General features: G+C 39.0%; 1 protein-coding gene across 2 annotated transcripts; it reads right to left on the reverse strand.

The window, feature by feature from the left end:
* Positions 1-638: 638 nt before the first annotated feature.
* Positions 639-11867, reverse strand: LOC113028432 (gap junction gamma-1 protein-like). Of its 2 annotated transcripts, XM_026178689.1 has the most exons (4): positions 11767-11867; positions 11605-11667; positions 10765-10845; positions 639-2871 (listed from the first exon to the last, which is right to left on the reverse strand). In XM_026178689.1, exon 4 carries the CDS (start codon positions 2817-2819, stop codon positions 1449-1451), a length of 1371 nt encoding a protein of 456 aa, XP_026034474.1. In that variant the 5' UTR covers positions 2820-2871; positions 10765-10845; positions 11605-11667; positions 11767-11867; the 3' UTR covers positions 639-1448. The 2 variants fall into 2 exon arrangements, with proteins under 2 accessions (XP_026034474.1, XP_026034475.1); XM_026178690.1 differs by lacking the exon at positions 10765-10845.
* Positions 11868-15632: the final 3765 nt, after the last annotated feature.

Consider the following 15632-nt stretch of genomic DNA (forward strand, 5'->3'; position numbering starts at 1 on the left):
ATGTTAAATTCTACTTGCCATGTTAGTTTTAAGGAGCCATAAACTAAATATTTCACCACAAAATATATTAGATTTCTCAGTGATGAGTTTTTCTTTCAATAAAACTTCCAACATATGACAGATTTCAAATATAGACACAGAAAAATTTTGGTAAGTTTTATCTACAGGGATCCCACTGAAAGAGACATAGAACTATTATATTATTCCCTCTTTGTGCCCAGCAGAGGGCAATGCAAGCTTAAGCTGACTACCAGTGTAAATTACCCACATGCTCAAATATTCAGCATTAAATTAATAATATAGTTTTCATTCTAGACTGACAATCAAACCATTGAAAACAAGACAAAGATTATGAGACAAATACAAACTCTTTATTCAAAACATGCACTTTTTGTTCCTAAAAATATTTTTTAACAAAACCAAACACAGTAACAACAAATGACAAATGGCCTTTCAGACTGAAAATATGGAAATCCAAGTAAAAGATTGATAAAAGAAAGAAACAAATGAAGCATATAAAAAGCTTGATACACTCGTTCTTTTTAATGTATACTACTGGATGAATGGTTGAAAAAATAAAGTATGTTAAAAAAAAAGGTAATACCTGTACTATAATATATGACTTTTTTTTAAACTTGCCTCTCGAAACAATAACGAAAACTTCTCTTTTCTTTCTAAAAAAATAGAGGGAATGCTTTTAAAATACCAAAAGAAAATATGGTGAAATTACCAGCTGAAACATACTGTCTGTTATTTTTTTGTCAGCTGTTTTCAAACACAACTTCTAAAAACAAATCATCAGAATTAGACCAGGACATTGTTGTTTTAACTTACATAAAACAGACAGCAGGACATTCCAGTCAGCTGCATTTAGACTATCGGAAAAACTCCCTGTGGTCGTGAGGAGGGCACTGCCTGACTATAGCGTGCAGGAGGCAGGAAACAGGATGACCACTCATTACCTGTGAACTCAGCAGAATATTCGCTTCTCTATTCTTGATTTTGCACAATTAAACATCATGCATTTTTTACTAGAGAACTGGCATGTTAAAGACAATATCTAATGATTGATACGGTTTAGGGCTGCAGTACATATGTGAAAACAGCCTTTTTGTTGCTTGTGGGAAAACGATCTACACCAAAAAGAAACTGAAGAACAATTTTGAATATTCATGAACAAAATTATTCAAATCTTTAACTGTGGATGGCAATGAAAAAAACATTAACTCTGTAACATAAAGGGTTGCTCAGTTTGAATGAAGCTGCTTTTAGATGGTTTAAGTAAGGCACTTTCAATTGCAGCATTAAAGTCTCTGCTTAAAGAAGGTAAACAAAAACAGGGTACCAAAATCTTAGCGCAAAAGGTATTCAAGATATTATTTTCCTGCTATACAAAGCTTTTTCACTGAACTGAGCTAAATAGCTAAGCTGTTTTACATAGTCGTGTTTCAAATCCACTCTGAACCCTTTATGACTCCATATTTGCTGCTACTGCTGGTGCTGCTGCTGCCTCTGTCTGTATCTGCCCTGCTGGAGGCGTGTCTGTTGGTCTGCCGGTGTTTACGTTCACGGTGGGGCTTGCTGCGGTTGTTAGTGTGGCTCTGCAGCTGGATGTAGGTCTGATTATCACCCTCCAGGATTTTCTGAGGTCTACCGCTGTCCTTATGAACAGCCCTGGGTGCATCTCCCTTCCCAACTCTGCACTGGTTTTCATCATTAATGCCGTTCTGTTGACGCTCCTCTTGGGGAATGTTCACGTGATTCTGCTGACATGCCAGCTTGGCATTAGTGAGATCAGTGATGGGTAGTGGTTGGTTGTGGTTCCCTAGAGAAGGTTTGACGGCGATGTTGTACCCAGGTGGAGGCGCTGGTGCATTCCAAGAAAATGGGTAAGAGCTGTAGTCTTCCTCACTCAATCTCACCTCGTTAAGACGGCCTTGTCCTCTTGCCAGCCCGTAGAGCTCCTCATTGGGGAGCTCCGTCTTGCGGGAGTGTATTATCTCATACATGGTACCAATGCCCAGGTGAAGCATCTCCCATATATTGAGTGCTAGACAGAGCAGGGAGACTGTGTACATGATGAGGAGAAAGATTGTCTTCTCAGTCGGTCGCGACACAAAGCAGTCCACCTTATGAGGACAGGGCTGGTCTTTGCATACATAGGTGGCAGGAACGGAAAAGCCATAGAGGGCATACTGACCACAGAGGAAAGCAACCTCCAGCAAGGAGCGCAACAGGAGTTGGACGACGTAAAGGCGCATCAATCCATCCTCTTTGATACGATGACGCCCATCATGGCGTACTTTGGCTTTTTCTTTTCTATCACAGCTGCCTCCCTTTTCTGCTTCACAATCGTCGTTCTCCACCTCTGCCACTTCATAGATCATCGGGTCTTCCTCGTCGTCATCCTCAGCCTCTTCAATGCCCCTGTGCTGCTTTCTGCCTGCAAGATAGTGCTTCTTGGGTTTCTTCTGGGTAAATCCATTCACTCCCCCACTTTCTGCCTTCTCCTCTGCCCGAGCAATTTTGTTGACAGCGTAGCCCAGGTACATAACTGAAGGGGTGGCCACCAGGATAATTTGAAAGACCCAGAAGCGGACGTGTGAGAGTGGAGCGAAGGCGTCGTAGCATACGTTCTCACAGCCTGGCTGTGCTGAGTTGCAGACGAACTTGCTTTGTTCATCGTAGTAGATTGACTCTCCTCCTACGGCTGTTAGCACAATGCGGAAAACAATGAGAGTGGTGAGCCAGATCTTGCCCACAAATGTAGAATGGTTGTGGATTTCTTCCAGCAGGCGAGTCAGAAAACTCCAGCTCATGGTAGTGGTGGAAAAACTACAGCAAGAGGCAACATACACGTCCTCTTACTCCCTGTGGAGAGAACAGAAAGCTTTGGGTCATGCATGCAAACTTAAAAGGCAAATATCTAGATTGATTCATTGAACACTAAGGTGGTTATGTCATCTCTTTTCGAGCTGCCAAGGGTAACAAATGAAGTCAGAGACAAAAGAAGAAACTAAAGGTTTACTCCCTCCAGGATTCGCTGCTTCTACCATAACCGAGTATGGCTGCCCCCATTCCCCTGCTGGCCTGTGCTCCAGTTTGTCTCTTTTGCTCCCCTTTTAATCCTTCTCCCTGTCTTTTCTATGTCCTAAACTAAAAATAAACATCATTACTTCTACTTCTATCAAACATGGTTTAGGGAGTGACGGCACACTGTCTTCTCACATAGATTTATCGGTTGGTTAACTTGGCATTTTTCATTAGTGCTACAGGTCACATGAAAAGCCATTACAGGGATCTTCTAAAAGGAGGTGGAATTGCTCAGAAAATTAAACATTGTGCATGCCATATATATATTACACTTTGGCCTGAATAAGGCCACAAAGGTTTTTTACACATTCCTTATAACCTTTACTGCAATTTAGCATATTGTTCTATTTGAAAACATATAGTCAACCATGGTGCTACTGACATAATACAACCACAATATGTGCATTAAAGATAAAATGAGCTTCCTGAAACAAAAAAAGCAAATAAAAAAGTTCCAAAACTTTGTATAATGCAAGCAAATTCGTTTAACTCACTGCTGTACATCCACCTGAAGGACAAAAGGATACTCTGAGGAACAGGACTTGACACATATGCTCTTGACATGCCCTCCAGGATTACAAATGTACATAACTAACACACTTTTTCCTGCCTTTGACATATTATTTTCAATTTGAAGACAAACTAAGTTCAGCACAGAGCTCTTCTTGCCAGAATCTGATAATACAGAGTAGGAAAAAAATGATTTCTTACTCTTTCCATTTTTGTATATCTCTCAATTTGTCTCTCTTTTCCTGACACGCAGAATGAATTGCTCAGCTTTTATTTTACATATAAAGACGCCACACACTCTTCTACTGTACTCACTATGTGTTTTGTTTAGCTCCATTTGTTTGCACAGATGGGTATGAGCACTTAGCTCTTCTGCAGAATGCACACCTACCTCCTGATTCGAAATAAATCACAGGCAAGTACTTTGTCTTTCCTATACATGGTAATCAAATAGTGTATTTCTTCACAATAACAACACTTTCATCCTTCAATGATAGCTGTGCCTTGTAGCTCATGTCCAAACACATCCTCAATATTAGTACACAAAAGGAAGAGTAATGAAGCAGATGGAACGCCTAAGTGTAATTGCCATCGTAATTTATATTACACCTTAAAAACGAAAAGCCATTCAACGTTGATTTGTTAATTTACAACAATATACAATATATTTATTTGCCTATTATGGTAATGAATGCACTCCGCATTAAAGTCTGATTGATATATTGGCTATCTGATATTACTAGCTGCATGAAATACATAACACAATGCAGAAAAAGATGCATATAAAAATGCTGTTCTCACACAGAAAACTGCCATTCACCTGTTTGCTATTTAAGGTAGGACCTGACCTTCAGAATTCACCTGAGTGTTATCTAACTGTGGTATTCTTCATCTTGTCTCTTTGTAAGGCTCTGTGAACTGGCCGAAGACCTCTAATGTGCTTCTTTATGTGCTTAGGACGTCCCAGCGGAGTTCCGAGACTGTTTGTTACTTGGCGGAGTTAGGAGATTCTGTTCGGGGATTTTGATTCACAGAACCTTCCTTCCATTAGATTTTGTACATATTGGACTCTTAAACCGAGCACTTCAAAAAGACTTTGTATATAGCACTATCTACACCAGCACTGTAAATAAACTCACCGCACTTTCATTCCTGAGTCCTGCATTTGAGTCCGGCCAGACAAATCATGACAGCAGAGTGTGGATCACAGAGCAGTAAGTGCTGCTTAGGCATTCAAAGTAAGCAAAGTAGTTTTTAAATATGTGTTAGAAATGGATAAAAACACTGACTTATCATTTTCTTAAATCTAATTGCTAGAAATTAATGTTGGCGTAAGTGCTGAAAATCAAGTATATGTGCATTAACCTTTTATCCCTAATCCAATGATAATTTACATTTAAGTTTAGCTGAAGTAAAGCCATTCATTGATGTTCAATAATGGCACCATTTTATCATATTAATGTAAGCTGTTGAGACCCAAATGTACTAAGCAGTACATATCAGCATGATATTGCAATTAAAAAATGTTTTGATGGGTACGGAAAAAGAACACAGTTCATTTCAATGGTGATCAGCAATTGGCAGAGAGTAGAACAAATTAATGAGCCAAAAACAGGCAGACCTGTCGCATGGGATTTATGTAAGAAGTTTTGAAATAGCATGACGTTTCATGAGATTTCAGTCAATGAGAGGCAACTGAATTCTAAGATCTAAAGAGAAGCTCTAAAGGGAAGAGGGGGGGGGGAAGGAAGGGAGAAAAAAGACTACAACAAAGTTATTTTTTGTGTGCGCACTTCTGAGATAAAATACACAGACATGTGTACTGATCTCTGTGTAGAAATGTGACTAACAGCCTGAAAAAAATGCAAACGTCTGTGCTCACGGTAACTTGGTCACTTGTAACCCGGCTGCCTATGAAGATGCAAGTTATATCCTCGTACGCATCTTTTATTGAGATTTTTCTTGTCCCTCCCTCCAATACCCCACGTCAAGTTCAGTTCAGTCAGTTCTGCTACATTAATATACCAGTATTACTGAAGACCAGAAATATGTGGGACTCGGCTCCAAACTCCGTGAAGAGCTACAGGAGAGAGCTCACAGCTTTGAGTCATCCACAATCGGCAATTACCCACTAGTTCTGATAACATCTCCAATTTCAAAACCCCCACCGGCAGCTATCACAACCACATAAGGCGAAAAAACTAAGACAGGCCTTTTTGTGTTAAAGTTGGTGCAAATTATAGTAAACTGTGTGCCGCAAACCTTAGTAAATCCTGTTTGTGTGAGTCATTTAAATATTTTCCTCCTAAAATTTCTGGAAGGCTGCAATAAAGCTAGCCATAAAAATACCTGTGTCCACGCCTTTCAGTCACAAAACTGACAGTGCAACTTGTAAATACCAAAGGCAGCTTTTTTAAGAGGTTTTAATATAAATCTAAAATTTTATTTTCAATTAAATTAATTTCAGTTTTGTGTATATAGTGCCAGCAATACAAACTTTGTCTCAAAGTGGTTTCTATCGTGAAGTAAAGAGCCTACAATATTAGAGAGAAAACACAATAGATCAGACAATCCCCTGTGAGTAAACACCTGGTGACAACAGTGAGGAAGAGCTTCCTGTTACAGGAAGAGATGTCTGGTTAAACCAGGCTCAGGGACGCCATCTAACTCCAGGACATGTGGGTAAAGAGAAGAAAAGGAGAAGAGCACTTTTTTTCACTTATGCACTACTACTAAATACTCTACCTAACCCCAAAAAACCTCTAAGCCGAAGACACCCATTTGCTCAAATCTAGGGCTGCAGACGCCTAAAGTAAGTAAAGTTTTAAAGATCTAGACTTCTGTGGGGCAAACTTTGCATGTGATGTGCCTGACTTTAGAGGCTTCCTAAGAAGAGTTTGTATTCAAACAATCTAGCTCCTGCTCTACTACTTGTAACTGTACATGACAAGAGGAGACAGAGATGTGACACGGGAACATGACTGAGATTGTGCTGGAACTGCTGATATATGGAATAATTTATTTTACCTCGCTGAATAGAGCATTCATCAAAAAAGCAATTCTTTAAAGCTTTATCTTTACTTGGTTCATTTATGTCACAAGAAAATAAATTACAAAAAAATCAATCAATCAAAAGACAAATCAAATGGGTTAAGGCACTATATCGTTCATCTGTAATCTTCAGGACACCACGCTGCAAGTGACTATTACATGCTTCATACATAATTTGAATATAATAATTGATTGAGGCGACTGTTGTTGTGATTTGGCGCTAGGGCTGTGCGATATGACCAAATTCTCATATCCTGATATAAGACATCTATCGTCCCGATAGCAATATAAATCACAAAAATTTAACATTTTCTGTAAATTCTGTGAATTCTCGGGCAGCTCGTCTTGCGGGAAGTGTTTCCAGCTGTGTGTCATGTAGCTGGAGTCGAGTGTTTTAACCGATGCATGAAACTATACATTTTTAGACATAAGTTGTAAAGGCCGCTGTTTTCTTTGTGAGTATTTATTACACGGCGTGCTGCGGGGAAAAGCCTGTTCTAACATTTGAGTCTAAGGTCTATTTTTTAGCACCTGGCGACTCTTTTTTAATTCTCATCCGTAAATAATCTGCTCTTTCACGTGATTCAGTTTATTTTGAAAAGTCTCAACAGGATATTGAGCTTTATTGTGAAAGGTTTATGTGGACCATAAACAAGCGGACACGCGACGGTGTTACCGTCGTTGTTGCTAACCACAACGCATAAAAACAGGCGCTTGTCCATCCATAGTGTGGTTATAATAAATATAAGAGAAAGAGAGAACTTTAAGAAATTAATATAGCCACTACAGTGACCATCAAAATGATGAAAAAGTATTGCTGTAAACAGTTTATTTTGCGACACCACAAAACAAACGATAGCATAAAATGAAACGATAGACGTTTTTATATCGTCATCCGATATATATCGTTATATCGAACAGCCCTATTTAGCGCTATATAAATAAAATTGAATTGAATTGTCAGTGTATTTTGAGTGTGTGTAACTGAATATAAACAATACCTCATCAGCCTTTTACAACTGAGGGGTAAAAACTTCCAAGTATGACGAACTATGTCAATTTCAACTTTACATAGTTCTAATTTAATCAGCTTTTAGTTTTGATGTTGATATAATCTTAGAAATGGATTCTGACATGGTATTTGTTATAGGTAGTTCTCAGAAAAGATTATTAATTAAGAATATTCTTTTTAGAAAGCTGCCAAAGATAAAATGTGATATAATATACACCACCTATTATACAAGTTCAAATGCAGGGCTCTATACGCACACACACATACTGATTCCATGCCAGAAGAATTTCCCACTAACGCTATGTAATAATAAACACAGTGACACACTGTCACATTCAGTAAGTATGACACATTAAAAAAATGTCCAGCTGCTAACATAAGACTCAATATTCTTCCTTCCTAATGTCTCACCATGAAGAAAAGAAGTTCTGAATGTCTCATTAAGAGTCACGTGCCCTCCAAACCTGCACATCTGGCCATGTTGTGTAATGTACCATTTGGAGGCCCAGTAGCACAGTATCACCACTACCCAAACACGAACCTTACCGACGGCATGAAACTGGGACAATCCTTCACATTGCTCATTTTTTAACTCATGATCAGCCAGGATACGCATGCAGTGTACAGCAAATTTAAACATAAAAACAACAACCTAATGTAATTAATGTAGGCACACGTCTCACTTAAGCATAGCAAGATACATATACAATAGTTTTAACTGATCTTCTTGACTCAAAGCAAAGAATGAAGCAAAAATAACTCAAAATATTCCGAATATTTTAAGCTTGAGAGTTCCGTTTTGATGAGAGGTTCCCAATATTATTTGCATTTTGCATCAAATCCATGTGTTTTTCTGCACTAAATCAAACACTCAAGCACAATAGACATTTCAGTATATTACATGATCAAAATCACAAGGAAAACTGTAGATTCTTGTCAAACAGAGTAATGTGGACTCAGTGCCGCTTCAACACAGACTCATTATGCTTACTTGTATCACAGCCCTAATCTGAACAGAGAAGCTGGGTCTTTATATTTAAGCTTTATTCCCACGGGTCTTGATAAAAGGTTCCTCAGCAAAAGATTTTTAAGGAGCATATTTGGGTCTGATGATCAGCAATCCTCCAATCCGAAAATATTTATTTCAAAATAAAAAACAGAGCCGTATTTTCACACTTAAAGAAAGGTGTGAATGAACATCTGTTTAGATAATTACCTTTCTGTGATTATGGCCAGACTTTGTGATAAACACGCCATCCACATTTGTTAAACACATATGCACCAGACCAGAGCCTGCTGTCAACACTTTTTTGCTTCCATAAAATCTCTTAATTCTATGGTGGGAGGACAAGAAAATAAACCTCACAGTTATGTCTTCATGTAAAGCCACCTAGTCCCTAAATGTACAGCTCCACGCCCCCGGTTACTTATAGTGCCACACTGAAAGCTTTCCCCAGATGTCTCCCAGACCCAGACCCGCCGCCTCCTGCTTCCTACACAGCTAGTAAAAGAACTGGGGTTGTACATGCCTATCTGAGAAGGCTTCAAGCTGTGGATGTGAAGGTTAGTGGTTTCCTTCAAAGCTGTAAAAGTGATGCTCAACCCAAAATCTAACTTTGAGCATGAAACAGTCAACAGCTATTAACTTAAAAGGGAACTGTTAAAAGTTTGTAGATTGCTGAGACTGCTCTTATTTTTGGAGCGCGTTTCTTCTTGATGAGATACACGTTATATACACAGTAGAAAGCTGAATTAAAGGAGGGAAAGCATGCATCCCATGCTCCCTGCCTGGACTCAAACCAGGCATTATCTTAAATGTAACTAACAACCCCTTGCCCTGGCATTTAGACAGAAGAACGAGAATTGCTTCCACGCTGTGTCCCAGAGCGAATAAGTCAACAACAAACAAGAATTCATAAGATCAAAGAAGCAAGAGGCAGGTTTGTCGGGGCACTACACCAACGCTAATGAGGATGGAATAAAAAAGAAGAAAACAGTGACAACAGCCGGCAGAAAAAAACCATGTCTAAGCTAACGTACATAAATAAAATAATGACCACGTATTTTTCCCAAGGAAAACAACAGCGGTGTAGTTAAACTAAATTAAACCATCAGCATTTCTTATCTCTGTACCTTGCCTTTAAGAGGCAAAGCCCACGGGGTATTTCCAGGGTCACTTTATGAGCCATCCACTCAAAGATGTCAAAACACTCACTATGACACAGCATGAAGCGCACAGTTTGATATGGACACGAGCCTCTAGCTTAAAGAGTTTGTTTGCCTACCTTGAAAAAGTCAAGACAGGTACATTATGGTTATATAATCCTGAGATATAGCTGGAAATACCTTGTGTAATAGGCGTAGCAATATTTCTCTTAACATTCAAAATTTACGACATGCTATTATCTATGCAGGCGTTCTCATAGTTATTAAAAATTTTGAGGCCAAGTAAAGAGGTTTGGACTTCCACGAAGGGAAAATGAGAAGTACTGTGATAAAAAAGATATTTTAACTGTTTTTTTTACGAGTGGGAAAAGTCCCCAAATTGGATAAACTGAAGAAAATTAATGGAGAAATATATAAAATACCTTAAGGTAATAAGGTAACACAGACCCTCTGTCTTAAAAATATGCTGAGCATTTGTGGTTATTCACATAATTAAATGTGAGGGGAAAACGTAGGTTTGTATATTTTCAAAAAAGATAAAGAATAAAATTATATCGCTTATATTAATATTGTGTAACATTGCATACATAATCAATTTCATTCATAAACTCATGCTTGTGTACCTGCAGTGCTGCATATGTGGCATTAGTTCATGTGAACAGATGATTAAGAAATTCCTGAACCAACAGCAGCTGCCGTTTTGCACATTTTGTTACGAGTCTGAGTAAAAAACAGCTTGAACAGTAAAATTGCTCTAATTTTAAAAGACGACTTATGAATGATCTTTATGTCATATCACTCAGCCGTCATATCATCCAAACTATGATCTAGGATTTTAGTATTTTACTTGGTTGAGTAATTTAAACAGCCTTAGAGCACAGGATCAAATTCATTTAAAAAACCATTCTCAGTATTGTGATGAATCTTATTACCCCCTTGCTTTGTGCTTTGATTCCTTTCGATCCTTCCTGTTATTCCAACCAGAACTCAGAGAGACTTCAAACCCCATGTGCCTGTAAAATAAATAGAAATATATATTTTTTAAAACTATGTAGTTAAAGAAAATCTGACAGGTTTTTAGTCTTTTTAAAAAATATTTTCACATATCTGTGTTTATGTTTTTAGCTCCTATAACTGTGCCTTGCCTAGCTAGAGAACTAAACTGTCTTTCATTAAACAAAAGAATTTAAATTAAAATAGTAATATTTGGACCCACACAGCATGCTCTTCCAACTACTAATTTGGTTCTTAGTTGCTGAAGAAGATCCACATGTTAGAAAAAAAAACTTATTCAGGAAAAAGAAAATATTTTTGCTGCATACAGACTAAAATAAAAATTTCCTAACAGGAGTTTAAGGGATTTATGCTAACTTTATGCTAATGCTAAAATAAGATGTCAAAGTTTCAGATAGGGTTTTCTTTTTTGGGGGGGGAGGGGGAGTCACCAAATATATTGTACACACTTTTTAAATATTTGAATTATTACAAACAACATTTGTGAAATTACGGTAGTGTAATAACCTACAAAATAGTCGGCTAACTAAATCTGCAACCAGGTAACCGAACTTGCTAGCAAAGCTGAGTAACTTGCTAAACAGGCTAATCTAACATTATAGCTTCTTAATCAAAACACAACAAAATTGTAAGAAAAAACAGGAGAAAGTCAAGTCTCGTGGTCTTTCTAGTGCCCTAATGATTCATTCCAATCTTTTAGTAATAATTCCCTCAAAACAATTTTCACAGTTACTCATCATTTATTGTAGCCACCTCACCTTTTTTGGCAGACTTTCGCTGGATCAGCATTTGAATCATCAACCAGCAAGATGTGGTACTCCCTGTATGCAGAGAAATACAGTCTTCACCACAAAATTACACCACAGTGGTTAATAATCATCTCCATTCACATAAAAGCTGAGGGTGAGTTTAGCTCTTACTGTTTTAAATGTAAAAGTAGCTCCAGCAGGCTGAACCAAAGACGGAGGGAGCTTGGTTAGAGCAGAGGAAGGCAAACTGGCTGAAGCGGGAAGGAGGGGTTTCTGGGCATGTGTGTGTGTGTAGGAGAGAGAGAGTATGTGATGCATTATAAGGCAATTTTCCTTCTTGATTTTTCTGTTAAAATCAAAAAGATGACAGTTAAATGCCAGGGTTCTGGTTTATCTGCCTTTAAAGCCTGACAGCATCATTACCATTTTAATTTACACATTGCCTTTTTCTGTCTACATAAATTAGCTGGATGATCACTGGCTCTGATTTTAAGTACTGTATAGTGTAGTCTTTTATTTTCCCCCAGTCAGGATCTGATGTCAGATCTCGGCCAAATCAAACAGGAAGATCAGAAGTGAGAATCAAGTGAGAGAGAAGGAGAATGAGAGTCAGTAGAGGGAAGACAGAATACGTGTGTGTGAATGAGAGGGAGATAAATGGAAAGATGAAGATGTGAGGAGTAAATGTAGTGAAGGTGGATGAGGTCAAATATCTAGGGTCAGCTATATAATGCACAAGCGAAGTGAAGAAGTGAGTGCAGGGAGTGGGTGGAGATGAATGCAAGGGTTGATTAGTGACAGGAAAAGCTTTCAAAATGGTGGAGAGACCTGCAACAATGTATGGTGTGGAGACAGTGGCACTGACAAAAAGACAAGAGGCAGCTGAATGTGTTAACATTTTCACTAGGAGTGACCAGGATGGACAAGATTAGGAATGAATACATTAGAGGAACAGAGGTGTGTGAGGACATGGGCAGAGGAAGGATCGTGGCTCAAGAGTTAGGAGTTCACCTTGTAATCGGAAGGTTGCCGGTTCGAGCCCCGGCTTGGACAGTCTCGGTCGTTGTGTCCTTGGGCAAGACACTTCACCCGTTGCCTACTGGTGGTGGTCAGAGGGCCCGGTGGTGCCAGTGTCCGGCAGCCTCGCCTCTGTCAGTGCGCCCCAGGGTGGCTGTGGCTACAATGTAGCTGCCATCACCAGTGTGTGAATGTGTGTGTGAATGGGTGGATGACTGGATATGTAAAGCGCTTTGGGGTCCTTAGGGACTAGTAAAGCGCTATATAAATACAGGCCATTTACCATTTACCATATATATTAGACAAAGGATATTGTAGACCACGGTGCCAGGCAGGAGGAAAAGAGGAAGCCCACAGAGGACATTCATGAATGTAGTTAGGAAGGACATGCAGAGGGTTGGTGTGACAGGATGCTAGGGATAGGGGGAGATGGAGGCAGCGATCCTTTGTGGCCACTCCTTTATTAGGAGCAGCTGAAAAAAGCAGAAGGAGAGAAAAAAACAGAGTAAGTGAAGAAGTAAAGTGAAGAAGTAATGCCTTGTTAAATCACAAATTCACTGTAATTAACTAAATTTTTTTGGAATGCGTGATGTAATTGATAGAGCCATGAATTCTAATCTCCTCCAGAATATCCGAAAGGATAATCTCCGGCCATTAGTTTGTGCCCTGAAGCTTAAGATCACTCAGAATACGCAACAGGACAATGACCTGAAGCATACTTGAAAGTCCATCAGCAAGTCTGAATGATTCAAAAAACAGAATGAAAGTTCTGGAGTGATTTAGTCAAAGTCTTTACTTTGATTAAGATCCTTTGGTACGACATTAGACAGGCTGCGTATGCTGGAAAACCCTCCAGTCTGGCTGAATTTACATTTCTGCAAAGACGAGTAGGCCAAAATTCCTCTACAGGGATGTGAAAGACTCACTGCCAGTTATTGATGGCAGTTCTTACTGCCAAGGATACCACAACTAGTTGTTAAGTTTGGAGGGCAATTACTCTTTCACACAAGGGATCGTTTATTTTATCTTAACAATTTAAATTATTATTTAAAAACTGTATTTAGTATTTACTCTGGTTATCTTTGTGTAGTATTAAAATTTGTTTATTGGCAAAATCAAAGAAATCATGAAGGAGGCAAATACTTCTTCACAGCCCTCAAAAGCCATGGTGATGTGCTGCAGACCATTTTCTATCCCTTGTCCCATCTGTCCCATGTTTATAAAAGTAAATGTAAGAAACATGCGGCTAAAAAAGAAGATGTGCTGATCTTTAAATGCAAACCCACAGATGATGATCAGACAGATTAGCAGTTGAAATAATAGCTTTAACAGTAATCAGGATGGAAAAGGGAATATGCAAGTGTGCAAAGACTATAACATAAGACTACAAAAACACACTTTTAGCTTTAAGTCTGGAAATGCAAATACAAGACATGATCAATGCCAGACCCTTACCCACAGTTTGCACGTATTTAACTACTAAATGTCAAAATCTGAGACCATCCCACCTTGGATTTCTTACTTCTTGTTTGTAGGAATCTGGTGACCCTGCTCAACCATACTTATGTTACCTTTTATATCTTAAAAAATACTAAAGGAACAACTGCAAGTTCTGCTGATATTATAAACATCACACAGTCTCAGTCCTTTGTTTTGTCATGTTTTTATAGGGTTATAGGTATTTCTCGCTTATCTTTGTCTTTTTCTTCTCATGGAAGATCGGCAGCGATGAAGGACTTTACTCGGTTTTAATGCGCATGATGGATTAGGTGCGAAATATTCAGCTCAGCAATGAACGGGAATGAATGTGAAAAATGTGCAGCTAACAGATCTGTCACCTCCACTGATATGTGGAAAAGGTTCATCGCAAACTGTCTGGGTTCATCCTTCTCTTCTTGCTGCACAAATGAAGTCATGAGCCAGGGCTTCATGAAAAGGGCAAAGGCAAGTGTTTTCAGACACATGCTGTATATGGTGCAGTCTGAGACTGAACAGACACCCACTGTTTGTTTCAACTTTGTCCGCTGGGCTTTGGTTACACAGGATAAAAGCTTCCTTAAAGAGCCACTGAATGTATTTCACACATAAAGGTCTGTTTGCTGCACTTCTGGAAGAGAAGACCACCCATACTTGAAAAATAGGTGTGTAATGCCATCTACACCTTTGGTAAGGTGATACTACGATCAGATTACAAAGTAAAAGGAGGTTTGAAAGATGGGGGACAGTTAAGCTGTAATTAGGGGTGCTGTGAAGTTGCGGTGAGGGAGTCCAGGGTGGAAACTATAGATTACAAAATAGGATATTTCAATTGCTGCTATGAAAGTACACTTTCTTATATTGCAAACACTGCCTGGCTTCTTGTCAGCTTCCCTCACACTGGCACACATTCAGCAGATAACTGAAAGCTTCTCAGTGCAGAGAAGATTTTTTTTGTGATTTTTAGCATCTTCAAGGACACGCAGACACAATTCAGACATTGTTTTTTCTCTGTGGCTGACGGTCTGCAATGAAGGACTCTTGTTTTTATCTCTACAGCTCATCTCAAGGACGTTAGATAAACGTCAGCTCAGACGGCCCACAGTTCCCACTCCTTTCCTTTTCTTTCTGTTGCTAACTTTCTTTTTAGGGAGGGCCACCGCCTAACGCTATTAGCATGACTTTTTGGCTCCCAGTGTTCTCTTAAACTATCACTAGAAGAATCAAACGCAGAGCAGTCAAAATGCTTACAAGTCAAATCTGCCTGATAGCACTTTGGCATAGAAAGCTCACATCCTAATTCAGAGTGACCTCTTACAAGGCCGGAGCCTCTTAACTGAGTTATCTCTCACCTCTGAGGGAGTAATTGAATGGAGAACAATCAATGAGGTTATCCATAAACGCAATCATCTGGCAGCACTGGCCGTTTAAAGCACTTCAACAGTTGAGTGTCATCTCTTACTGGTGGGAGGAAGGGCTGTATCAGCTGATGTATGGAGCTACAACAGGAGGTTGTCATTGACCAGTTTGAGATCCTCAAATAC

Source organism: Astatotilapia calliptera, chromosome 8, assembly GCF_900246225.1.
Source record: "Astatotilapia calliptera chromosome 8, fAstCal1.2, whole genome shotgun sequence".
NCBI classification, from domain to species: Eukaryota; Metazoa; Chordata; class Actinopteri; order Cichliformes; family Cichlidae; genus Astatotilapia; species Astatotilapia calliptera.